At 40.1% G+C, this 27,021-nt stretch overlaps 2 protein-coding genes across 2 annotated transcripts; one reads left to right on the top strand and one right to left on the bottom strand.

Moving 5' to 3' along the window:
• Positions 1-1,949: 1,949 nt before the first annotated feature.
• r3hdm4 (R3H domain containing 4) lies at positions 1,950-18,785 on the top strand. Its single transcript, XM_055658384.1, has 8 exons — positions 1,950-2,110; positions 5,526-5,680; positions 12,090-12,205; positions 15,396-15,519; positions 16,546-16,631; positions 17,076-17,161; positions 17,550-17,605; positions 17,698-18,785. The coding sequence occupies exons 1-8, from the start codon at positions 2,055-2,057 to the stop codon at positions 17,799-17,801; spliced, it is 783 nt and encodes a 260-aa protein (XP_055514359.1). The 5' UTR covers positions 1,950-2,054; the 3' UTR covers positions 17,802-18,785.
• Positions 18,786-19,580: 795 nt separating this feature from the next.
• LOC129711035 (iron-sulfur cluster assembly 1 homolog, mitochondrial-like) lies at positions 19,581-26,224 on the bottom strand. The gene is made up of 4 exons (XM_055658385.1): positions 26,067-26,224; positions 22,357-22,410; positions 20,991-21,096; positions 19,581-20,673 (listed from the first exon to the last, which is right to left on the bottom strand). Exons 1-4 carry the CDS (start codon positions 26,145-26,147, stop codon positions 20,525-20,527), a joined length of 390 nt encoding a protein of 129 aa, XP_055514360.1. The 5' UTR covers positions 26,148-26,224; the 3' UTR covers positions 19,581-20,524.
• Positions 26,225-27,021: the final 797 nt, after the last annotated feature.

Here is a 27,021-nt window from a genome sequence, read left to right as displayed (position 1 = left end):
CCCATACGAGGAATTTCATTTGCCAAGTCAGTCATACAAATAAAATGCAACAGATGGGGCAGCAGTCCAACCCCACGGTGTGCTTGTGGAGAGCAGCAAACAATGCAACACATCATTGGAGCATGCCCTCAACAAAGACTCAAAGGAGGACTTGTCACCCTTCATACAGCAAATCAAGAGGCAACTGCTTGGCTAAAGGACTTTGCATTTGCTAAATAAATAAATGCAACAGAACACACAAAATACATTTTATCATAAACATCCACCACAGTGACTCCTCCACATTCCTCACTGTAATGGAAGGCAAACAAATACTTCATATCTCAAAGATTTTTAAAGCGGAGATTAACAGGTTCTTGGTTGGTGAAGGTATCAGGGTCATGGGGTGAAGGCAGGAGAATGGGGTAGAGAGGGAAAGATAGACCAGCCATGATTTTGAAGGCGGAGTAGACTTGATGGGCCGAATGGCATAATTCTGTTCCTCGAACATATGAAAACAGTGTCCATTGGACACAAGCACTGGCGTAACTTAGCAGGCCAGTCAGCATCTCTGGAGAACATGGATGGGTGACATTTCGAATCGAGGCCCTTCTTTAGACTCTTGAGGACAAATTCCACCAGGCAGAGGAAAGTCTTAGTTAGAGGGAAATTGATTTGGACTGAAGGATCTCGACCCGAAACATCACTTATTGACATTCTCAAGAGATGCTGCCTGACGCGCTGAGTTACTCCAGCACTTTGTGTCCTTTTGTGTATGAACCAGCATCTGCAGTTCCCCATTTCTACCTTTATAGTGTCCTTTGGATTTGTCCATGTTGATTGATTCTTTTGAGAAGGTGATAAGGAGGGTCGATGGGAGTAGAGCATTTGATGACAAGATGGAATCTAGGTAGGCATAAGGCAGGCTTGGGAAAATAGCAAACGCCCAGGCGAACTGAGGGAGAGGGGCAAATTGGATCCAAAATAGGTCCAGTGGCAAGAAGGGGATTGTTCGTTGGAGTTTTTAAACCAGAGCAAGGCTGCTTCAATGAGGTTCCAATGACTCCCTATTCACTCCCTTGAATTTTGTAATATATATTAACGATTTAATCCTACATCTGGATGTGGGATAAAGCAATTTTCAGATGATACAAAAATTGATCTTGTGGTCAATAAGCAAAAAGCTTTCGACTGCAGAAAAATATTAATGGACAGGAAAGTGGCAAATGGAATTCATGCCAGAGAAGTGTGATGTAGTGCATTTGTTGAGGTGCATGAAGCCAAGGGGAATATACTATACAATAATGGTTTGCACAGTAGTACAATAGAGTTGCTGTGGTAATGCAGCCCGTGGTGGTAGAGTAACAGCGGTAGAGTTGGCGGCACGATGGTACAGCGGTAGAGTTGCTGCCACACAGTGCCAGGTTTGATCCTGACCTCGGGTCCTCTGTGAATGGAGTTTGTACGTTCTCCCCATGATCGTGGGTTGCGTGGGTTTTCTCCGGGTGCTCCGGTTTCTCCCACGACTTTCCAAAGACTTACAGGTTTGTAGGCTAATTGGCATTGTATAAATGTAAATTGCCCTTAGTGTGTGCAGGATAGTGTTAGTGTGCGGGGACCACACACTAACACCGAAGGTCCTGTTTCCGCGCTGTATCTCTAAACTAAAACTAAAATGTTCCAGAGTAGGGGGCAAATTCGAGCTGACCCAATGAGCAAGTCCCAAGGAGGTCGAGATGGGCCTCCACAGCCCGCCTGGGTGCCATATTTTCGGGGGTGGTGGGGGAGTTAAACCAAACTGCGCTCTCGTAATCAAAGATCATAGTCTTTTTGTCCGGATTAAAGGTGGTTTCCGGATAACCGGTGGTGGGCCTGGACATCCCAAACCGCGCCCAGCGTCAGCATGACGTCACCACGCACGCCGCCTTCTACCGCGGATTACGTCACACGGCGCCACCCACCCAGACCCCACGTGACGCGGGCGGACGCGCGGGAGCCGATTGTCCGTTGCCGTTGTTGTCGTCGCCGCGGTTCTGTGTGTGGGGAGGGGAGGGGGGGGGGGGGAGAGAATCACGATGGTGATCGCGAACCGGAACGACGTGTCGGAGCCAGCCGACTCTGAGGACGACGTGTGAGTAAAACCGTGCTTCGCCCTGGTTGGTGTCGGCGCCGCGGGCTCGAGGCGGGCGGGTCGTGCTCCTGTGGATCGGTGACTTGTTTACGGCTGATTGACAGCATCATCGTTGATTGACAGGGCGGGAGACCAACCCCAGCGCCAGCTGTCCGCCAGGGGGATGATGGATGGCGGATCTGGATCAATCACGTTGAGACAGAGGCGGGACCTTGGGTTTGGACCCCCCCCTCCCCCCTCCAGGGAGGGGTGACTGCCAGCGGCACAAGGCTGACAAACAAGGGCAGGCACAAAAATGCTGAAGTCAATCAGCGGGACAGGCAGCATCTCTGGAGAGAAGGAATGGGTGACCTTTCGGGGGCGAGACCCTTCTTCAGACTGAGAGTCCGGGGAGAGCGAGACAGAGTTAAGAGAGGGTGAGGTGTGAAAACGAGACATCATAGAAACATAGAAATTAGGTGCAGGAGTAGGCCATTCGGCCCTTCGAGCCTGCACCGCCATTCAATATGATCATGGCTGATCATCCAACTCAGTATCCCGTACCTGCCTTCTCTCCATACCCCCTGATCCCCTTAGCCACAAGGGCCACATCTAACTCCCTCTTAAATATAGCCAATGAACTGGCCTCAACTACCCTCTGTGGCAGAGAGTTCCAGAGATTCACCACTCTCTGTGTGAAAAAGGGGGGGGGGGGGGGGGGGGGGGTTAAGCTCTTGGATAGAGTGGATGTGGAGAGATGTTTCCAATAGTGGGAGAGTCTTGGACTAGAGGTCGCAGCCTCAGAATTAAAGGATGTTCCTTTAGGAATTTCTTCAGTCTGAGGGTGGTAAATCTGTGGAATTATTTGCCACAGAAGGCTCTGGAGGCCAAGTCAATAGATATTTTTAAGGCAGAGATAGATAGATCCTTGATGATAGTATGGGTGTCAGCGGTTATGGGGAGAAGGTAGGAGAATGGGGTTAGGAGCAAGAGATAGATCAGCCATGATTGAATGGCATAGTAGATTGGCCAAATGGCCTAATTCTGCTCCTAGCACTGCGCTCTCGTAATCAAAGATCATAGTATTTTTGCTCGTAAATTTGTCCGGATTAAAGGAGGTTCCAAAACCATTCGTTTCTGGAAAACCGGTGGTCCGTATAACATCAAGGGAAATGTAGAATAGTTCAATGTTAACTTGGAGAAGGTGTCAACAAAGTATATAGAGATATAATTGAATCGGGGGACAGTCAGACTGGTCGGAGAACTAGGGAGGGATGAAGAGAGGGGGAAGGCATGGGTTACTTGAAGTTAGAGAAGTCAATATTCATCCTGCTGGGGTGTAAGCTGCCCAAGCGAAATATGAGGTGCTGTTCCTCCAATTTGCGCTGTGCCTCACTCTGACAGTGGAGGAGGCCCAAGACAGAAAGGTCAGTGTGGGAATGGGAGGTGCTGTTAAAGTGTTTAGCAACTGGGAGTTCAGGCAGGTTTAGGTGGACTAAACAAGGGCAGGATTTGTAGTTCCTTGGTCATTTACAGGCTGTTGATTGAGGGAGCTAGCTTTCAAAACATTTTCTGCTGGCACATTCCAAAGTCCCGTGTTTCTTGCTGAAGTTTGCACTGGAGCTTGGATCAATTGCCATAGTGACATTCTGCAGAAAGAGCCAGTTTCAGGGCCTCCTGCACCGGAAGGGTGGAACCCATAACAGAATAATTCATATCATGATGATATGTTAATCCTGCACACAGAATGATCTGCCCCTTGCTGTGAATGTTACTGGATGGATATGCTGTATTGTACTCCAAATTAGCAATATTGTACTTCAAATTGGCAACTAACTAGATGAAGGACGCCATATTGAGTGTACTGAAGTGGCAGGGAGTCAAATCTATTCAGGTCCGCTTTTTTTCCTTTGAGACTGCCAATTTATTTTTATAAGGCATCCGAAGATGGTTTTTTTCCATAATCCCTTTTAATGTCAGAAGGAATGAAAGGCATTTTTTTAGGAATGTCAGTTGGGTGTACACCTCTTTCAAACTGGAACAATCAGATCTTTCAAATAATACAGCATGTTACAGAATGAACAAATACTTCTCATTTGTGCATTTCCCAATGTAAAAGACAATTGGAAGTTTTTCAGATAGCTTTTAGAGCTTTTTGTTTTGCAACATAATATTCAACAGGGCATGCTAAAAATACAATAAATCCTGGAGAAGAAGGGTCTCGACCCATTCCTTTTCTCCAGAGCTGCTGCCTGGCCTGCTGAGTTACTCCAGCTTTTTGTAACAGCGGGACAGGCAGCATCTCTGGAGAGAAGGAATGGGTCGAGACTCTTCTTTAGACTCTGTCTATCTGCTGTTCCTTCCTACACACATAAAATCTTTTCATTTTGTCAAGGTCTTTGTTGCAGTAACATTTTGTCTGGTGTACACCTACTATTCCTTTAATGTTGCTAACCTTGCAGGAGTAGGCCGTTTGGTCCTTTGTCCCCGTGCTGGTCGTTTTAATGTTCCCACAGCTCTGTAAAAGTTTTGGCATCCAATGAGTGATGCTTCTGTGGGAAGTAAAAAAAAAAATTGCTCAAACCAGATAACAAATAATTAATGAATGAGGAAATGCAGTTAAACTTTCATGAAGTTGTACACCTCCATTAAATTATTTTCAATTTTCCTGCCTCACAAAAAAGTAACCTTAACTTCAGTCTCTTGCCAAGTAATCAAAATCTTTTGCCCGTGGAACCAATATAGTTATTCTGTTCTGCACCATCTCCAATGTGTGGTTTAGCGAAATACTGTATCTGAGGCATCAACAATATTTTTAATCCATTTTACGGTTGAAAATTCGGGTTGGATCGGCTGTATTCCAGATCCTGCATGTAATTATTGGAAAAGCCTTAATATTGGTCCAACCTGCAAACTCCATCTCCATTTCTGTTTAATTGTGTGGCTAAACCAGAGGATTAATGAATGAACATCATTTTGTTTTTAAAATTAACCATCCTTGCTTTCACCAAGATCATCTATTTCTACATCTACACTATTGACTCACTCTATCCTGCCTCAGTTTATTTGTTGACACCCTACTCCATCTCTTTCATTTCTAATTCCTTCTTTGGACTAATCTACCACATACCTGCCTGATATCCTTCATTCAACCTTCTGTAAACTTGACCGATCAAAACTGTGCAATTCACCTCCAAGCTCTCACTAAAACCCTTTGATGTTATGCCCAGTGCCAAATTCTTATGTTAGGTTTTTCTAATGAGAATGGTTCTTCGATGAGCTAAGAGTTTTTGCCTTCTGGAAAGGAGGAAGTATCAAACCTTTGTACATTCTACACCACAGCTTGGTGAATGATGCATCATGTGTAATTGCCAGTTATGAAATAGATTTTACTTTTGCCCCAATTTAATTAATCTTTCCTTTTTAATATTCTCAGCTTGATTGAAGATTGCCTTCCTCCTCTGCAGTACTCTCCTGCAAAGCGTATATCACCCGCAAAACGCAAGCAATATTACATCAATCAAGCAATCCGTAACTCTGATCTCATTCCCAAGGCAAAAGGCCGAAAAAGTCTGAGGAGACTTGAGAACAGTAAGAAGTGAACTTTAACAATGCACAATTTTCATTATGCTTGTCTTTTGTTGGAAGTAAGACTGACCTGAATGGTAGATGATGAAAACAAGTTGTTTTATTCAATTTCCAGAAACTGTTTGTGAGTAAATTCACTTCCTATTGTGCAAGATGACATAAAGTTCTATTTCCACAGCTGGTGAAGCAAATGTAGTCACTTTGAAATACTGTCACATTTACATGTGGGCAATCAGATCAGTTAAAATGTGCACCTCATTGTTCAGAAGCTTGGAGTTCCATTTGCAGTGTAGAGATCAGCAGACTGAGCTTAATCTGACCTGTCTTCCCGCTCATTCCCTGTTCTTTGTCCACAAGAGCCACAGTTACCAATTGCAATTCTGTGGTTCCAACTAGAGCTGGATATTGTAATTTTCCTTTGAGGTGGTATGGGGAATGAGTCGTGACTAGACATCAGACTGGCAACTGATGCACTGGCAACCTTTTATCAGTTTGTTGTTGTTGAAGGTCTTTATAGTTGTTTTTAAATGTCTTTGATAAATCAGAGACATTTTAAAATGGGTCAAATAGATTTAAAACTTTGAATTAGTTAACATTTTAAGGTTATTTAAATAGCTAGTTTAAGCTACTACAAAATAATTAAAATTATAAAGTTAAAGAAAAATAAAATAAATAAACCATTTACATTTTTAAACATTTTTATAACCTCATTCATTTGATGTGTAAGTAAGTTTGAATGTGATCACACTTCTTTCAAAAGTCACCCTGATGTGAGGTTATCTGGCTCGATCAAAGTGCACTCAGCTCAATATGTTTGTTCTCTATGGGACTGCCAATATCTAAAGCCTTGGAAATGTTAGAAGTGCACACAACAGTCGGGTCTGAAGCTCTCCTCATGATCTCTGCTGCAATAGGTGCTTTCGGCTGGGTAAATGTTTGGGTTTTGCATTTGATTCTGCTACTTCTATTTTCAGGATTGTAAACAATCAGACACTTTTTCTGTTCCTTTCTGTCTGGTGATAGGGCTTGGCCGGGTGAAAGGGGCTTGTGTATAACAGCTAGAAATAGAATCATCTTGGGTCTTAATCCTATGTAATGTCAATGAAAACTTGTTCTTTTGCATATCATGGTGACAAGGCTGATTGACCCTTACTGCAGCCTGAAGAGTCAGCCTCTGGGAAAGAGGAATGGGAGCTAGACATTGGAAAAGTACTTCATAGTTAAGCTGTCATTCTAAATAGTTAAGTGTCTATATGCATGTTCTGGGGTTATGGGTGTCAGGGGCTATGGAGAGAAGGCGGGCTATGATTAAATGGCGGAGTAGATTCGATGGCCAAATGGCCTAATTCTGCTCCTAGAACTTATGAACTTTAATAAATCTTGAGATCTATTTGCAGACATCTGACATTATTTTGCTGCATTTTTTTCAACTACCCAAGTATTCAAGATTCAAGAGAGTTTATTGTCATGCGTCTCAGATAGGACAATGAAATTCGTGCTTTGCTTCAGCACAACAGAATATTGCAGGCATAAATAATACAGAACAGACCAGTGTGTCCATATACCATTGAATATATATATATATATATATATATATACACACACATAAATAAGTATATAAAGTGCCGTAGGTTAATTAAAGTTCAGATTTTGTTTGAGTTGAGTTTAATAGTCTGATGGCTGTGGGGAAGCAGCTATTCCTGAACCTGGTTGTTGCAGATTTCTGGCTCCTGTACCTTCTACCTGAAGGCAGCAGTAATTAAAATTGTAAAGTTAAAAAAAAAATAAAAAAAATAACCCATTTACATTTTTTAACATTTTTAGTAACCTCATTCATTTGATGTGTAATTAATTGTTGATATTTATTAACGGCTTGGATCAGTTATATAATGTATAATTTCAGTTTGCAGGGGCTATGAAAATATATTTATCAACAAGAAGAACGCCATCCTTCTGAAGGACATCAGTAGGCTATTCAGCTAGGCTGGCAGGGCAGTTAAAATTTAGAATCGTAAAGTGATACATCACAAGAAGAGGCCATATAAACCGAATAATGCAATCTTGAAAAAGGGTCTCATCCCGAAACGTCACCCATTCCTTCTCTCCAGAGATGCTGCCTGGCCCGCTGAGTTACACATGTTTTTTGTGTCTATCTTTGGTGTAGCCAGGGTGGTGTGGGTCCTTGATGATGCTGCCAGCCTTTTTGAGGCAGTGGCTGTGGTAGATTCCCTCGATGGTAGGGAGGTCAGAGCCGATGACGGACTGGGCTGTGTTTACAACTTTTTGCAGTTTTTTCCGCTCCTGGGCGCGCAACTTGCCGAACCAAGCCACGATGCAACCGGTCAGCATGCTCTTGACTGTGCACCTGTAGAAGTTTGAGAGAGTCCTCCTCAACACACCGACTCTCCGTAATCTTCTCAGGAAGTAGAGGCGCTGATGTGCTTTCAGAATGAAGCAAACTTATTTGAAAGAAGTAATCTATTTTTCCTGCAATTAAATTTCACCTTTGGTTTGTATTCTCCATTTGTTGAGACATTGGGGTATTATTGGTGAATTTAAAGATAATGTTGAAGTTGTAGCTGAGTGCATAGTCATGGGCATAGGAAGACTAGACCAGTGGATTGAGCACGCAGCCTTGAGGTGCCTCTGAGCTGATGGTCACAAGAAGGTGGTGTTGGTGCTAGTTGCATTGGGAGGAGCAAAGACCTCTAGTTACATTGGGAGCTAAGACCTAGTTCCCTGAGCTGGATGAAGTTAACTGTTTTCTTCTCCTTCCACAGATGCTGCTTGACTGACAGTATTCTTCCACCATTTCTATTTGTATTTCAGGTTGCAGGCTGCAGTTTTATTTGTTTTCAAAAATGTATTTTAATTATCTCTTTGCAAAGTAAATGGGTCAAGTACTTAAACTGTTATCCAATTTAATACTGTGTTGGGAATATTATTCAAACATTTCTACACTTTGTGATATTCATGCAAATAGTATCAGAATGAATTACTTTGTATAAGATTAGTAATGGAGTTTTGCACATTTAGAACAGTAAAGTACTGAAGTCCAAAAGTGACACTTTACCACCTTGTCCATTTTTTTTAGCTCTCAGAATGTTGGTTACAGTGACAATTCTTTTAAATTGCATGTTCTAATGTGCGGAGGAAGCTGATGAACTGCTTCCACGATGCTCTAATGAAGTAATTACACGATTTTGACCAAGCAACAGTGAAGACGTGGTAATTATATGTTCAAGTTTAGATGTGGATGAGTGGAGGATATATGGAAGTGTTCATATTCCAGAGATTTATCATCGCTTGATAGGAGAGCTCGGAGGAGTGGGAGACGCTAGTGAGTTGCTGCAGTAAATCGTGCAGCTGACATATATTACAGGTTGTATGCCAGTGTGGGATAGGGATCAGTATAAAATGTGGGCTGCACTTACTTTGCTCTGCAAGGGGTCCCTGGGTTACAGATGACCTGAGCATTTTTAGAAATAGAAATATTGCAAAATGCTTTGGTATTCATTAATGACAAAATAATATATATAACATATGGGTCATGTTGGGATGAATATTCAATGCATGGAAAGAATTGTAGCAAGTGCACATTGAGCAGCGATATGATATGGTGAACTATAGAAATCAAACATTTCTGACATGAAGAAATCTGCTTACAAATATTTCTCAGACCCATGTGTAACCTGGAGTCTGCCTGTAACTAAAAAACAATTGTACTTAAGTGGGGAAATACAACAAAGTCCTATTTCAAAACTCGGGAGAGAGTTCCGTCAATCACAGATACCTGCAATTATCCAAAATGTACCAGTTTCTCCGAGTTGGGAATTTGATTAATTCTTTGTTGCATTCCTACTGCTCACTCTACATACAAGAGTGTTTTATTGTCATATGTCCCAGGTAGGACAATGAAATTCTTACTCACTTTCTGTCTCTTTTCTTTTCCACCTCCATATCTCTCTCCCTGTCTTTCCCCCTCCATCCTTTTCCCTTGCCTGTTTCCTCATTTTCTTGCAGCATCCTCTATTGCTCCTCTACAAAAGGTATTTTGATACAAGTTTTGGAAATGATTGGCCTTTTTTTGCTGAACAATACCTTTGGTCAACATTTTTCTATTTATAGTTTCAGCTGCTGTGATTTGGCTTGTTCCTAGTAATTAATTGATGGCCCTGTTCATCTGTTCAATGAGTGACTAGAAATAGGCCCTGAATTTGTAAATCCAAGCAAAAGACAAAACCTAATTTATTTATACAAATTTTTAATTCTGATTATGGATTATTTCAACTAAATTGTGACTGTGTATATAAATAAAAAATGTTAGAAATACTCAGCAGGTCCGCTCACATCTCAGGAAAAAGAAACAGAGTCAATATAAACATAGTCTGACAAAGGGTCTGTGAACAAATGTTATCTTTGTCTCTTCCCACAGATGTGACCTGAACTGCTGAATATTTCCAGCATTTCCTGGTGTTATTTTAGATTCTGGTGTTATTTAAGCTTCTAGCGTCTAGCTTTCTGATTTCCACAGATTGTAACTTGGTGTCGATCACATAGTGTCACTGTAGCTAATTCAGCTATGTCACCGTTGCAGTTTGATTTTGACATCTGGTGTTATCCATGTAAAGTTTGTATATTTTTCCTGTGACTGCATCAGTTTTCTCTAAATACTCTGGTTTCCACCCACATCTGTTAGTTAAGGCCTGTTAGTTATTTGGCTACTTTAAACAAACACGGTCAACGCAGTAGTATGCAATGGTCACAGAAAATAAGTGGTGTGATGTGATTGATAGGATGGATCTTAGAGAATGCACCAAATTGTGATTTTCCATAATGCAAGACCATATCATTTGAACATGCAATGCAAGTTAAAAAATATTGTGTGGATTTATTTATATTTTTTCACTTTAAATTTGCTCTCATGGACTTTTTCTGTATTTTTATTTCTTGGATAGTGATTTGGGAATACTGTAAGGGCGAATTTCCGAAACCTATGGCCATAGCACAGGAATGTGTAGGAAGGAACTACAGATGCTGGTTTAAACCAAAGATAGACACAAGATGCAAAAAGCTGTAGTAACTCAGCGGATCAGTCAGCATCTCTGGAGAAAATGAATAGGTGACGTTTCGGGTCTGAAGAAGGGTCTCGACCCGAAACGTCACCTATTCCGTTTCTCCAAAGATGCTGTCTAACTCGCTGAGTTACTCCAGCTTTTTGTGTCTATCTTCGCCACAGCACAGGGGTGCGCCTACACTGTAAGAAAACACGGTTTCATATTTCCTTTTGCTCATCCTAATAGCACAAAATGACAAATTTGGTGTGCGTTATTTTTTAATGCACTGGTTTCTTGTGCAATTGCCAAAACTTGATTGAAACTCTTCCGTTTATTGGATTTTTACAAAAATTGATATTCTCACAACATATGTTGATAAATAATTTGGAAAGTGTATGAAACAGAATGGGCTACCGTGAAGCATTGCTTAATTTTTATCAGTGCAATTATGTTGGCCTCCATTTTACAAATAATTGTGAAGAAACTGCCAGTCAATGGCACCAGAGCACATGAAATACCAAAATCGAGGAAATGCCACACACTCTGCAGGCCGATCTTTCTGTGACCTTCTCTAGCTTAAATTACAGCTATATCAGTGAACTGGCAAAGTTTTTCGTTAATTTAAAGCAACTCGGCATATAATGCAACAAAGTGCAATATTTTGAAAGAATAAAGTACAACTCCGTTTTTAATGGGGCACTATATTTAAATTGTGGCATTACTTTTCTCCGTGCACCCTAAGTGTGAGAGTTGAATTTTCTGTAGATAATAATTTCAAAGTTGTTGTTCTGTTTGGTTGTTATGTCAACTGTCCCTCAATCTTGTGCATGTTTCATGCCCTGCAAAATTGTCAAAGTATTAACTTTAAATGTAGTGCATTTAGATTTTGATTTGCTGTTTGAGAACTCTTCAATATGATTGTATTAGACAATACAATGTCTGAAGAAGGGTCTGGACCCAAAACGTCATCCATTCATTCCTTCTCCAGAGATGCTGCCAGCCCCACTGAGTTACTCCAACATTTTGTGTTTATCTTCAATATAATTGATTACTTGGCTATCTAATGAGAGCATTGTGACGGGATACCAGGGATCTTTTGGTCAGCGAGGGCTTGGTGAACTGAAGGCCCTGTTTCACTACTGAATGTCTAAATTAAATTATAGCAAAATTGAAGGTCCCTGTCACAAGTTGGTAGATCGATATTGGTAGATCGATATAAGTCACTGTGAACACTGTTGCATAATCGTGGCTACAAAATCCAGTCCTTCATGATCACATTTGTAACAAATTGTGCTTTGTGCTATTCTGTTTGTACAGTGAAAGCCAAAATTTACTTTGATTCATTTTCTTTATAGCTCATTATTTGATGAACCTCGTGGAGAAAGAGGAATGCGTCAAAGATGTAGACCAGGCAGATCCAGCTTCCCCAACAATTTTCACAGAGGCTTGTTGTAACGATGACTATATTGAGGTATTCCAATTTATTAACAATCCATGAATATTGATTTGATTGTAAAGATTCACAATTAAAATGTGTTTGAATAAATGTGATTTTATTTTTCCAATTAATTCTGTGTTTTTCATTTAATGGGTCTAATGGAGATGGCAAGTCATTCAGCTGTAAATGAGTACATTCCTCAGGGCCTGGCCGAGCTCCAGTAGTCTCTGTACTTCATCGGTGGCCTTTACATATGAGGTCAAATATGTGTATGTTTGCACAGTATTTATTGCCATTTACATGTCTTCTAATAGGGAACCAATTCATTCCCACATTCAGCAAGACTTGAAATGAAATGTGACGAATAACACTTGCACTCCATTGAGAAATGGTTTAACCACCAACTCTTGACATTGACATTCAGTGGCATCGTCATTGCCAGCCCTTAACCCACATGTCTGGCGAGTTGTCATTTATGAGAAATGAATTCTGTGCTTACAGTACAAGTGGAAATCAGAGGCTGACTATTCTGAAGCCTCCTGACTTTACTCATCCTGACAAATTCTCACACCAGAAACTCTCTTACCCCCCCACTCCCCCCTCTCCCATCAGACAATGGAAATGTATGGAGGGTTATGGTCTGAGTGCAGGTAGATGGAACTAGGGGGAAATAACTGTTCGGCACGGACTTGTAGGGCCGAGATGGCCTGTTTCCGTGCTGTAATTGTTATATGGTTATAAGAGGTACAGAATTGTGAAAACACATACCTCCAGATTTCAGGAACAATTTCTTCCCAGCTGTTATCAGCAGCTATCCTATCACCAACTAGGGAGCAGTCCTGAGCTACTGTCCTTCTCACTGGAGACCCTCGGACTATCTTTAATCGGACTTTACTGGACTTTATTATGCACTAAACGTTATTCCCTTTATTTTGTGTCTGTACACTGTGGATGGCTTAATTGTAATCATGCATAGTCTTTTCACTGACTGGATAGCACGCAACATAAAAGGTTTTCACTGTACCTCGCTGTACACTGTGGACGGCTTGATTGTAATTTATCATTTTTTCACTGCCACAGAAAAGCTTTTCACTGTACCTCAGTACACATGACAATAAAATAAACTAAGGATTATGATGCAATATGCCACATTTGTCAGTGCAGCTCTAACACAACTCAAAAAGCTTGCCTATTCAGGACAAAGCCTGTTTGCTTGATACCCTTCCCTCACCTTAAACATTCTCTCCACCCAACATCAGAACATGGTGGCCGCACGGTGAACAATTTATAAGATGCACTGCAGTAATTCACCACAGTTTCTTTGAGAGAACTCCTCCAGCTTTTGCCCTGCAAGTTATGCACATTGTGACGTGAAAATGTACTTCTGTTTCTTAATATTATTTAAGTAAAAATCCTTTAAATCCCTACTTAGCAGCACCTTCCTGGGATTGTTCCGAGCACATGAACTAGACCAAATCAGAAAGGCACCTCTGGTTGGCGCGGTCCCGAAGGGCCTGTTCCGTGCTGTATCTCTAAACTAAACTAAACTAAACCACTATCATCTGGGTGCTGAAAAAAATAGCAAGGTGGCATACCTTAATGACTACTGAACAATGGCTCCAGCATCCACCATCATGAAGTCCTTCGAGAGGCCGGTCATGGTGCACATTAACTCTAGCCTCCCATTCAGCCTTGATCCACTACATCTCAACTACTGAGATCCATAGCAGATGCCACTTCCCTGGCCCAACTCTTTTCATTAAAATATCTGGATAACAAGGACACCTACATCAGACTCCTATTTGTTGACTATAGCTCTGGCTTCATACCATAATCCCCATCAAACTCATCTCCAAATTCCCAGACCGAGGAAACAGCCGGCTCCATCTGCGACCGGACCCTCGACTTCCTGACCCATAGACCATAATCAGTAAGAATAGGTGTTAAAATATCCTCCGAAATAATTCTCAATACCAGTGCTCCACAAGGCTGCATTCTCAGTCCCATACTCTCTTAACATTCATTACTGTGTGGACAATTCTGCCCTAACTCTACATATAAGATTGCAGATCACACCATGGTAGTGGGCTGGATCTTGAACAATAACGAGATGAAAGGAGATAAAGAGCTTAATAACACAATGTCAAGACAACAACCACTTCCTCAATGCCAGGCAGATAAAGTACCTAGTTGTTGACTTCAGAAAACGAGGTGGTGTACATGCCCCAGTCAGCATGTGTTGCAGAAATGAAGATGGTCGAGACCTTCACCAAAATATCACCTGGAAAGCATACCAATGGAAGTTCGGCATGTCTCCAATGACTTTTACCTACTTTTACAGGTGTACCTGTAAAATATTATATTGGGATGCGTTCCAATGTGCTCTGCTCATGAGCTCAAGAAATTGCAGAGAGTTGTGGATGTAGCCCAGTCCATCGCATAAACCAACCTCCACCCATCAACTCCATCTATATTTCACACTGCCTTTGGAAAGCAGCCAACACAATCAAGGACTACTTACACCATAGTAATTCCCTATTCTCCATTCTCCCATTGGGCAGAAGATACCAAAGTTTGAAAGCATGCCCGCCAGATTCAAGAACTGTTCATTCCCAGCTGTTATCAGATTACAGAATGATCCTCATAAAATAGGGATGTAGCTCTGATCTCCCAACCTATTTTCCTTTGGGCTCTTGCACTCTTTTTAAAAAGTCTTTACAAGTTTCTATATTACTGTAATACTAAAATGTAACACTATATCCTGCACTCTGGTATTTTTCCCATTGCAATACCTGTTGTACTTGTGTATGGCGTAATCATACTCGTTTATAGTATGATTTGCCTGGAAACCACGCAAAATCTTTCACTATCTGTCAGTATATGTGACGATACTAAACCAATACAAGAATTTACCCTTGCACCATAATAGTATTTAGGAAGATCTCAAATTTAAGCTGGCCATCTGAAATTGTTGTCTGGGAAGAAATATTCCAAGACCACATTACTTTTTAATCTTATGTTTGAAGAAATATTCAGATGATTGTTCTTGTAAAACTTTGCCAGGATCTCCTCCTTGGAGCAGAGATTTTAAAATTTAATACGTAATCACAAAGTTAAATGGTATTAGCAATGACAGCCTTTTCGAATTGAATCACCTGTTAGATGATAACTGCTGTATCATGTACCTGGTAGATGTATTATACAATGGTGATTGTATTTTCAGATCTGGAATGATTTTATGAACCGTTCTGGTGAAGAGCAAGAGAAGTTTTTACATTATCTGGAAGAAAAGGCAATGAAGAAGGGCAAAAGGAAAGCTTGCTCAAATTCCCAGGATACCAAAGAAGGTAAGGAATTATCCTTAAGAATGGGAGGACCTTTTGGTCTTCCAAGTCTGCTCCGTCATTTAATTAGCCCATGACAGATTTGCACCTCAACCTTCCATAGATACCTCTAACTGGCAAATTGATTTAGGTCTTGAAAATTTCAATTAGTCTAAAATCTTATCTTTTGGTGGAGAAATTCTTCCATATTTCTACTATCAAATGTGGTCATACTTCCAGATTTCACCCTTGATGTTAATAAGGCTCTTGTTTTTGATATCTGGTTTAGAAGTATTAGTTAATCATTATAGATTCCTTGAATAGATTGTGTCTAGCCACATCTCAAGAGAATGTTACTGAATTATTTGACAGACTCGCATAACTTAATACCTTAGCCTTGGTATTATTCAGTTGAATTAATGCCGCACTTCTTTCAAGGTCAGTACAGAACTGAATACATTACTCTCAGATGAAATATAATCAATGATCCATACAATTGAAGCAAAGTTCCCTCTTCTTTGCACATCAACCCATTTATAATTGCCAGAAGCTCATAGGCCATTAGAAAAACATCTACTGTAACTCTTGGGTATTTTAAAAGTTATTTCCATGCCTGCAATTTTCTTGGATGTTCCAATTCCTCGTTTCTCACCATTTACAAAGCATCCCCCACTTTCAAATACTAGCCTCCATTTGTTAGTTTTGGATGTTCTACAAATCTAGAATTTCACAACATCCTGCTCCTAATCACACCAGTTACTTTGGCTCTGGCCTCTTGACTTATCATCTCTAGATATACACATAATCAACTGCTTCAGGCAAATTTTTCATTAAAATATTGAAAACCTGAGGCACCAAGATACAATTCCTGGGCAACACCATTTAACATATTCCACCATTCAACAATGTAGTCTTTCACATTTCTGTTTCCATCCACTCATCAATTTCAAACTGGTGCAGCGAGATTGCCTAAAAATCTTATCCTGTAAAATAATGACATTAGTGCATAATTGTTTTGTTTCATATGTTTTAAGTTATACTTTCTTACAGAGCACTCACGTTGCACGGGAAAAGAGCGTTTTCAGAAGATTGACCGAAGATTGCGTTTTGCTCTAAGACGTCGTCAGATCCCCATGGTTAGCACTGCTGTTTAATCAGCGTTTAGTTTGTTGTGTAGCTATCTAAAAGCATCCTAAAGGAGTATTTGCTAGACCATCCCATATATTTTAAAAAATAGTCAAATATTAATCTTAAAGATATTTGTGAATTTTACTAATATTTTGCAAATTGTAGAGCAACAATTTTTCTTTTCTGTGAAAGAAATATAATAATTTGCAATCATGATTGTCAGCACTTGGGTAAAATTTTGTTTGAATGTAGAATACCTGCAGATTCCAATTGATTTTTATTTCAGAGGTTCAGGTATAAAAGTAACTTTTCTATTTACATCATTCGTGCAAATTACATCATTTTGCTAGCATCAGTGAGAAAATTATGTTTTAAATAATCTTGGTTGAGGAAGCACATGTTTCAATTCTAGTGCTGCGGTGAGCACAGTTTTGGACTTTTCCTTCATTCAGGGTATCCTAGAATTTTTGGAAGAGGAGTTGACCGGATTCTTTGCCATAAAACCACAATCTGTGTACAAGGCAATGCTGGAAAACAGGTAACATTTTTTTTTTAAAGAAGTCTGCTACTTCTTTTTAAAATACCCTCTTGGCATTCAACAAGGACTCTATATTTTACCCCTGTGCACCAAATGGTGAAATATTTTGTTAACATATGAAGAATAAAGATGGTTTGAAATAATTTGTATATAGTGTAAATACTGTCTTATTTTTGGTTTATACTGTTATGCCAAGGACTTATTTTTTTAATATATCAAAAGTGATCAAATTCATAGTAAGCTTTTTCCTTGGATGGGAGGGAGTGATCAGAAAAGACTGGTTGAGTGTTCATTTTTGGTACATTTTGAAAGCTGCGCCAAGCATCTTTAGATAATTGTGAATATTTACTGAGCAATCTAAAAAGAGCCTAAATATTTCTTCTTTCAGCTATGAGAGGTTGTTGCTTCATGCTCTGTGTCAGTATCTGGATCTCATCTCACAAAGTGAGTAAACATAATAACAGTTTAGTTATCATGGCTACTTGGTACACTGTTGGATCCTACACGCATTTCAACCAATATTTGTACATTTACAGGTTCTGACTGCAATGGAAAAAGACAGACTGAGGTTAGCAACAAAGGCACAGATTTCCAACCCCCAGTACCACTATTATCTGTCTACCTGGAACAGCAGAGTTGATTGGTACAAAGTCTGTCCAATTCTAGCTGATCCGTAAATGTTGTGTGAACATAATCAGCTGCAGCCAAGACTTGTGTGAAAAACATTTTCCCTGTTGTTCAGTCACAAATTTAAAACACCATGGTTTCTGAATTAAAATATTAGTGTTTTTATCTGTAGTTTTGCACTTCTTGAAGTCAAAAAACATATTTCCCACAAATTTATTTTGCTAGTCTTTCTCGTTTTCAAAATTGAAATTGCTTTCGGCAGATAAGTTTGTGATTTGAATGTGCAATTGAATATTCTGATCATTTTATTTAAATATCACAATTTCTGTTGCCCATCCTATTTTTGCCCTGTCTTATCAAAGTTGCCTTGCATTGACGATTCCTTTCATCCAACATGTAAACCAGGAAGAATCCTTATGTGTAAGAGCAATTCGGGAATTATAGCTTCCTAATTACCTCCCTGGCTTCCACAGACCAGGGTTGGAAACGGATATTAGTTAGGGAATTACAGCATAAATTGTGTTTTGTTTCAAAGACATAAGGTTGCTAGAAAATAAGTTTTAAAATGTGTGTGTGTGTGTGTGTAGCAAATTTGGCTAAAGTTGTGTAAGAAATTTAGACATCGTGGAAAATAAATGAATTGACGTAGGATTTGATCTTATAAAGATTTGATTTTAAACTTTTACTTGTGAAAGGTCTTTCTATTTTGTGTGCATCTTTAAAGAAAAAAAGTTGGAATTAAATGGTATTATGTTGGTGGTATTTTGTGAATCGTGCTGTATAAATATTGTTACTCAGCCATGATTGAATGGCGGAGTAGACTTGATGGGCCAAATGGCCTAATTCTACTCCTATCACTTATGATGATGTCGATACTTCGGAACACTTGTTTCAGTTTACCATGGTATGAGATAATTACCAGAGGTTTTTAGATGTTAAAGGCAATGCTGTCTTATTTTATGCGGTCTGTGCTATTTAATAAAGTTTGTCAAAATAATAGGTGAAGTTTCAGTTTGATATCTGTGTGATGTTTCCATTGTGTGGAATTTTACTTTCTTTTCAATCTTCAATTTTTCTCTGCTGCAATAAAAAATACTTGAGTCACACTCACTAGCCTCTTAAAAACAAACTGTTTAAACAAACTGTTGTTTCTGTGGTTACGGGCGGCCAGAATAATTAGTCACAAATGTGCTATATTGTAACAAAGCATTCATCTTCTGTTTACTTCTAGGCAAAGCTAGTACACTTTTGCCTCGCGCTACCCACAATCAACATTGGAAGATATCAGTGCTAACTGACTCACAATATAGGGTGGCACAGGATAGAGTTACTGCTTTACAGCACCAGAGACCTGGGTTCAATCCCAACTACGGGTGCTGTCTGTACGGAGTTTATACATTTTCTCCGTGATCTTTGGTTTCTTCCCACACTCCAAAGACGTACATTTTTGTAGGTTAATTGGCTTGATATAAATGTAAAATTGTCCCTAGTGTGTGTAGGATCGCTGGTCAGTGCAGACACAGTAGGCTAAAGGGCTGTTTACGCACTATCTCTAAACTAAACTAAACAATCTACCTTGGGTGCATATTCTGAAGGAATTATTTCATAATTAGATTGCATGCTCAGGGAGTAATAAAATTGGCCGCAAAGGTAATAATTTTGTTTATGCTTAGGCAACAGCAGAAAGCATTGCTGACTTATTCATGTACCAGAAAATGAAGAGAGAACACAGGACTGAAATTGACAATATACCAAATATCTCGACGTTGCAGTTCATAACTTGGATCCATAGTTTCTCAAAACAACCTCCTTTTATTTGTTAAGTAAATTCTCATTCCTTCCAAAATATTAAGATACAACAATGTCAAATGTAGCTTTCAGATAACAAATTAAAATTTTATTTCAGATTACATTTATATTAGATGATATATTTGAACTGTATGTAACATAGCCATAAGCCACTTAGCTCAGAGTTAAATGCTCCATTTTATTTGACAGATGAGGATGTTCCGAATTTACAAATATTGATTTCCCTAACTTCAAGTAATCCTTGCAACCCCTCTCCGACCATCCCCCACACAAGTCGTCCTGTTGAGTTCCACTTTCTGTATTAACCCCACAAAGCTAACAATTAACCATTGTGGGCTCCACATTTCATGATTATCGTTCCTTTCTGCATATCGTCCATTCATTTGTCCTAATTATCGTCCATATCTCTCTCGTTCCCCTGACTCTTAGTCTGAAGAAAGGTCTTGACCTGAAACGTCACATATTCCTTTTCTCCGGAGCTGCTGCCTGACCGGCCGAGTTACTTCAGCTCTTTGCGTCTGTATTCGATACAAACTTCAAGGTTGTGCAATGTTTGTAAATGTCTAGCTGTGAATCTTGGAGAAAAGCACTTCCTAACTCACAGATACAGTGCATGTTTTTGGAAGTGCTGAAAGATTTCCCCACTCCCATATTAAATTTAATATTTAGAATGTTTACACACATTACCTCTGAGTTAGCAAGATAGCAACAATAATCAAATATTTACACACAGTATTTATATTTTATACAAATGTACAATTAAATCGAATGCCTGCAAATTAAAATCATATCAATAATACAAAAATTCTCCATTGAAAATTGGGAACAACAAAGGAGCTTCAAGTAATAACGCTCAACCACCAATCCAATTTGTTTTGTGGATTTCAGTTATCTATACAGTTCCACACAGCTTACAATGTACTTAACTTATACAGTAAAGCTTTCACCACATCCACATGTCCCCTTAATATTTGGGTTATTGAAAACAAATTCACTGGAGAGTTTAGATTCAATAAAATCCATCTCGGTTCCAAGCAGGGTTAACTGTGCTTTCTGATCAATGAACACACGTACACCTGTGAAGAAAACAAAAATTGATGAATAGACTGGATGGAAATAAGCTAGATTTAGTTATTTCCTATGTTTGACCATTCACAAGTTTCACTGAAATTGCACAATTTAAATCTGTTAATCAAAAGGTGGCGACCGAATCTCCCAAACTCAAATTTCTTTATCACAATTATATACCCTAATGCAAGGTACCCATTCCCTCTTAGCAGGCCAATATGAGGCTAATTAAGTCATAAATCGTACACTCCTAGCAAACAGGCTTCTCAGTTAATTACGTAGAATATTAATCCACTGCAAACCACAGAGTGCTGATATTCCATACCATCCTGATTTACTTCTTCATCAAATTTTCCCTTCTCCGTTGCATAGTCTATCACATAGGAGAGTCCACTGCAGCCACGAGTACGGACTCCCACCTTCAAACCAACCTGAAGCACAAAAAACAAAATGGTCTTAATGGCATCAATGCAATACTTACAGAATAATTGTCAAAATGAAACTGATTTATACTGATATGTATTGCCCAGGAATAATAACAACAACGTGGTAAGTAATTTACTAACTAACTTTGAACATGTTACATCACCCTAACATACATATAAATGGCTGCAGCAAATTGCAAAGTTTCTGCAGATGATTAGGAATGCAAAGTGAATGCACAGCGGTAGAGATATGCAGATACCGGAAAGGGCCACCTGTTCAGTCACAAACATTTGGAAAAAATATATGTCCTCTCATCTTAAAAAGATTATGCTTCTTCCTCAAAGGCACAGTCACAATCAGGTTTCTTTTGCAGTCTCTCTCTTTCAATTCCAAACCCAGCTGCTCACCTTTCCTCTTCACCCCTATGCCTCCACATTTAAATGCTTTAGTCAAACATAGCTGAGATTTTAGTTTATTGATACTCTAAAGTAAAGCATTATTAAGGCCCATTGAAAAATTCTACTTTTTATTTACAGAAGTCATAGAATGCAATTTAAAAGCTGCTGATTCTGACTAAATTGTATGATTTTACAAAATTAAGCACAAGAATATCATAAATGTTGATGGTTTATTCTACATATGACATAAGACATATTTGCTGTATCGCGGAACCTATCAAGTCCTTTTTTAAACATTTATAATCAAATAAGTACTTCTTGGAATGCCTTAACTCTTATAATGAAGCACACAAACACTGCAACCCCTCACAAATAGCAATATGACAATGGGTAGATTTTTAAAAAGTAACTTAAAGTAAATATTGGCCAGAAACAATAATAAAACAATAATGAAAAATAAATAATTCTCTTTTGAAAAAAAACCCCCACAGAATCATTTGAGTTCAATTGAATAAAGAAGGCACTTCCAAAGTGCAATACTCCCATAAAAATGGCACAAGAGTAACGTGCAATTTTTGTCCGGAGTCTCTTGGGTGAAATTTGAACCCACAAACTTCTGGCCTTTTTGTTAGCGTTACAATTTTAACTTTGACGTTGAAAGTGACGTGAGTGGAAGTGGACAAAGGTCTCGGTTTGTATTATCTAGGTTGACAGAAAGAGTGATTTTCACTCCCTGGTTCACAAGAGCATGGGTTGTTGACAAAAGGGAAAAAAATCTCAGTTTTGCATTGACATAATGAGTAACAAACTAGACATTTTTCTATTTGGAATGCAAAATCTTATTTGCTAAAATTCACTTTTACTTACACATTCTGGTCTCTCTTGCAAAAGATTTTTAATTCTGTTTACAGCCGACAAAGTCTGAAAATGAAAAATAAATGTATGGAGTCAAATGTTTCAGACTGAGTAAGTTAAATATAGATTAGATAATATCAGTGTGGCACAGTGACAGAGCAAAGATCTGGGTTAGATCCTGACTACCGGTGCTGTCTGTGTGGAGTTTGTTCATTCTCCCTGTGACCGTGTCGGTTTTCTCCGGTTTCCTACATACTCCAAAGAAGTGCAGGTTCGTAGGATAATTGGCCCTCTGTAATACTGCCCTTAGTATTTAGGACAGAACTAGTGCACTGGTGATCATTGGTCGGCGTGGACTTGGTGAGTTGAAGGGCCTGTTCCCACACAATCTAAACTATATCAAGATAGCATCAGTAAGGTCAGAAGGTAGACAGAAAAAGCTAGAGTAACTCAGCGGGACAGGCAGCATCGAATAAACAGTCTGAAGAAGCGTCTCGACCCGAAACGTCACCCATTCCTTTTCTCCAGATATGCTGCATGTCCCGTTGAGTTACTCCAGATTTTTGTGTCACCAGCATCTGTAGTTCCTTCTTACACATCAGTAAGATCAGTATTTTTATCAGTCCTTAAAGTGGTAGTGGTGATGCTGAGCCACCTTGTTGAATCACTGCAGTCCGTCTGTCCAGTCAACCTAGTCGCACTACACTCTCAGATTTGGAATTCCAGAATTTTAACGCAGTGACGAGAAAATAACAATTTTTTCCAAGTCAGGATGATGTACAAATTAGAAGGGAACCTGCTGGCGGGGTTGTTTTCCATCCCACTGTTCTTAACTTTCAAGGTTAAGGGTTTGGGATGTAACGACAGAGCAGCTTTGGCAAGCAACTGCATTGTATTTTGTAAATAGTATATACTGCAGCCACGGTACTCTGCTGGTGAAGAGGATGAATATTTTAAATAAAAGGTTGCAGTTGTGGTACAACTAAGCAGAAAACAAGTTGGGGGAACTGACCTACAGAGTTCCAATTGAGCAGCAATATATAGATTATTAGTGAGCAAGTGCTGCTGGAAACAACTGTCAATAATACCTTACACCACTCAAGTGATGATTGAGAATAGACTGTCTGATTTTCTACAGTAATCCTTTTTTCTGCACTCAGAATTCTTTTAATTTGTTTTGAATAAAATCAATGACCAAGACTTAACAATCCTCTGAGAGAATTCCAAATAATCACCATTATAAAGTAATACATTTCCTCTTATCTCATCCTAAAGGCCTACTCCTTCAAAAGTGTTCAGTTTATTAAAGTCTTGAAAGAATTAAAGTTTAAATGAGGCGTATCATTCTTCTAAACTCCACATCTCGGACCCGCAGACCCTCAGCACAGGAGCACTGCAAGACTGCATTGTCTCCCCTCTCCTTTACTCTCTCAAGCACCTCCATAGACTCCTCTGTCAAACTTCTCAAGTTTGCGGACGACACAATCCCTATTGGACTGATCCAGGAAGGGGAGGAATCTGCCTACAGACAGGAAGTAACGCAGCTGACGTCCTGGTGCCTTTCTTTTTTTAAAAATATTTTTATTAGAAGCAAACATATGGTCAAATATAATTACATATTATAGTAAAAACTTCTCATGTATATCAATCAATTGTGGATTGATTCCGCTTCTAGTTTTTTTTAATATAGATAGTTAATAAGAGAGAAAGAGAGAGAAAAAGAAAAAAAATACAAATGTCAAAAAAGAAAAAAGAGTGGAATGAATTACTAATATTACGTCATTGGAGATAGGTTCGTAAATTATAAAGTATAACTTTTCATCTAATCCTGAGTTCAAGCTTCAGTTAGGTTTCCGTGCCAAGCCAATCTATCTCTTCAAACAGTTAATGAATGTAGACCTTCCTGGTGCCTTTTTAACAACCTGGAGCTCAATTCTCTTAAGATGGTGGAATTGATAGTAGACTTTAGGAGAGTTCCCCCTCCCTTCCCCTTCCCCTTCCCCCCACTTACCATCAACAACACCACAGTCACATCATCTCCAAGGACCTTAAATGGGGGGCCACCATCGACTCCAGTCAAAAAGGCCCAACAGAGGATGCACTTCCTGCGGCATCTGAGGAAACAACCTGCCACGGGCAATGATGGTCCAATTCTATACTGCCATCGTAGAGTCTGTCCTCACCTTCTCCATCATGGTCTGGTTGGCTCAGCCACCAAGCACGACATCCAGAGGCTGAAGCAAATTGTTCGATCAGCTGAGAAGATTGTTGGCTGCAACCTTCCCCCCATTGATGAACTGTACACTGCAAGGGCCAGGAAGTGAGTGGGTAAGATCATCTCTGACCCCTCTCACCCTGGCATAAACTCTTAGAAGCACTTCCCTCTGGAAGGCGACTCCAGACAGTCAAAGCTGCCACAGTTAGACATAAAAACAGCTTTTTTTCACGAGCAGTAGCTCTACTCAATAACCAAAAGTCTGTAGCCTCCTTTTGCTCTGGTATTTTATTTCATTCACATGTTTAAACTATAATGTTTTATTCTTAATGTTTTACTCTATGTTGTTTTGTTACTTGCGAGCAGAGCACCAAGGCAAATTCCTTGTATGTGTCCATACTTGGCCAATAAACGTATTCATTCATTCATTCATTCATTCAGAATGTGGAATATCATTGCGAAATTAGAACACCAAGGAGACCCAAGCTTGAGGAACAATATCTTATTTTCCGTTGTTGCCTTCCGGACTCACAATTGAATTCAATAACTTTGGGAAACTGAATTTCCTAGTTTGTATCAGTCATCCATCTGCATTGTTAGCTCTGGTTGTCTTTCGACCCCCTTCTCTGGAAGAAGGTATAGGAGCCTGAAATCTTTAAGGTCCACGTTCAAGAGCAGCTTCTTCATAACAACCACCAGGCTATTAAACACTACAACCTCCAAATAAACTGCAAACTTCATAGAGCATCATTTCTATCTTTGCATTATTGTTTTGTTACATATATATTTATGCCCAACTGTTTTGGTTGTGTAAGATGGCGTTTACAGATTATTATGTTTACACAACTGTTGTGCTGCTGCAAGTAAGAATTTCATTGTTCCGTTTCGAGACATCGACAATAAAAGACTCCAAACTCACTTTCCCCAAAGATCATAGAGCTCTATAATCTTTGCTTTTTGCTTTACTCAACCTAACCTGCGAGACCTGTCCTCCTGCTATGCATTTCGTAACTCAGTTTTTGACATGGTTCTTTTGTCCATGTTCTTCACTCACTTACCAGATAGGCTGGTTCACAATTTACCCCCATGGTCAGCCCACTTTTACCCTGTCAGAGACCATCACCTCCCCACCCACTCTACAGTCTTGCATCTACCCTCGCCTTTCATTTCTGAAAAAGTGCCTTCCACCTGAAACGTTGACCTTGTTTTCCTCCACGCAGATGCGGCCTGATCTGATTATTAACAGCATATTCACATTGTATTTTTGCCACTGCAGCAATCATTTAGCTAAGATGATTTCAGTGCAGCAACAAGCAATTGCAGATGCTGATTTACCCAAAAAAGACAAGTAGTGCTGGAGTGACTCAGTGGGTCAGGCAGCATCTCTGGAGGACATGGATAGGAGACGAAGACGTTTCAGGTCGGGCCCTTCCTCAGAATTCTTCAATCTACATTCTTCAGTTAAATAAAATAATGATTCGCGCTCAGGTGCCGCGTCCCGCCTTACCAGCAGCAGGGCGGCCCGGGTGGGTAGACGCAATCTCCGGGCGCTCACCGCCCTGACACTCGCCCTCACGGCCGCCGCCATCTTGTCCTTCCAACAACATCAACAACCCGCCCCCGACAACAGCCCAACCTCGAGCCACACGTCTCTGCTCTGCACTGGCTGAGAGGGAAGCCAATCGCACCCCGGCCCGGCAACCACTACAAGGCGGGAGATTCGATGCAAACGTCTGAGAAAGCGTCGGGAGTCCAAACATCACCTCAGGTGCTGCCCCGACCACAAACATCGCCTCAGGATGGAGATGTAGGGGGCCAGACGGTCATTGTTCTGTGGGCGTGCGACTTGACCATCAGAGATGCTGCCTGACCCACTGAGTCACTCCAGCTAGGATTTATGGAGACACCAGGAACTGCAGATGCTGGAATCCGGACATTGACACAAATTATTGGAGTAACTCAGCGGGTCAGGCAGCAGCACCTGAGGCAAAGATTATAGAGGAAAAATCTTTGACCTGAGGCGATGTGTGTAGGAAGCTGCCCGGCCTCAGGTACTGCCAGTTACAACAGCACTTTGTGTCTATCTTCGTATAAACTAGCATCTGTAGTTCCTTCCTACACACATCTGCATAGATGCTGCCTGGCCCTTGGAGTTACTGCAGCACTTTGTGTTTGACTCAGGATTCCAGCATCTTCAGTTCCTGGTGTCTCCCAATGATCCAAGATCTTTGGTATCTCTATCCATTCTTTCTGCAGCATTGTGGGTGTTCACTGGTGATCGAATCGCACGGCCACATAATAATGATCGTATGATGTTCTCCCCATATCCCCGTCAACTGGCTCTTCCAGCACTTTGCAGTTAGACTTTAGAGAGCCTCAAGGGTGGCGCAGCAGTAGAGTTTCTGCCTTGCAGTGCTAGAGACCCGGGAACGATCCTGACAACAGGTGCTTTCTATAGAGAT

Source organism: Leucoraja erinacea, chromosome 29, assembly GCF_028641065.1.
Source record: "Leucoraja erinacea ecotype New England chromosome 29, Leri_hhj_1, whole genome shotgun sequence".
NCBI lineage: Eukaryota > Metazoa > Chordata > Chondrichthyes > Rajiformes > Rajidae > Leucoraja > Leucoraja erinaceus.
Note: the sequence above shows the minus strand (reverse complement) of the source record. Positions and strands in the feature narration are given on the sequence as shown.

Excerpts from the sequence above, each read along its gene's own strand:
- LOC129711035 (XM_055658385.1), bottom strand. The coding sequence starts at position 26,147 with ATGGCGGCGGCCGTGAGGGCGAGTGTCAGGGCGGTGAGCGCCCGGAGA. Across the intron at positions 21,097-22,356 it reads TGCAAGAGAGACCAGAATGT|GTTGGTTTGAAGGTGGGAGT; the intron begins GTAAGTAAAAGT and ends TTTGTGCTTCAG. Across the intron at positions 20,674-20,990 it reads TGAAGAAGTAAATCAGGATG|GTGTACGTGTGTTCATTGAT; the intron begins GTATGGAATATC and ends TTTTCTTCACAG.
- r3hdm4 (XM_055658384.1), top strand. The coding sequence starts at position 2,055 with ATGGTGATCGCGAACCGGAACGACGTGTCGGAGCCAGCCGACTCTGAG. Across the intron at positions 15,520-16,545 it reads TTCCCAGGATACCAAAGAAG|AGCACTCACGTTGCACGGGA; the intron begins GTAAGGAATTAT and ends ACTTTCTTACAG. Across the intron at positions 16,632-17,075 it reads GACGTCGTCAGATCCCCATG|GGTATCCTAGAATTTTTGGA; the intron begins GTTAGCACTGCT and ends TCCTTCATTCAG.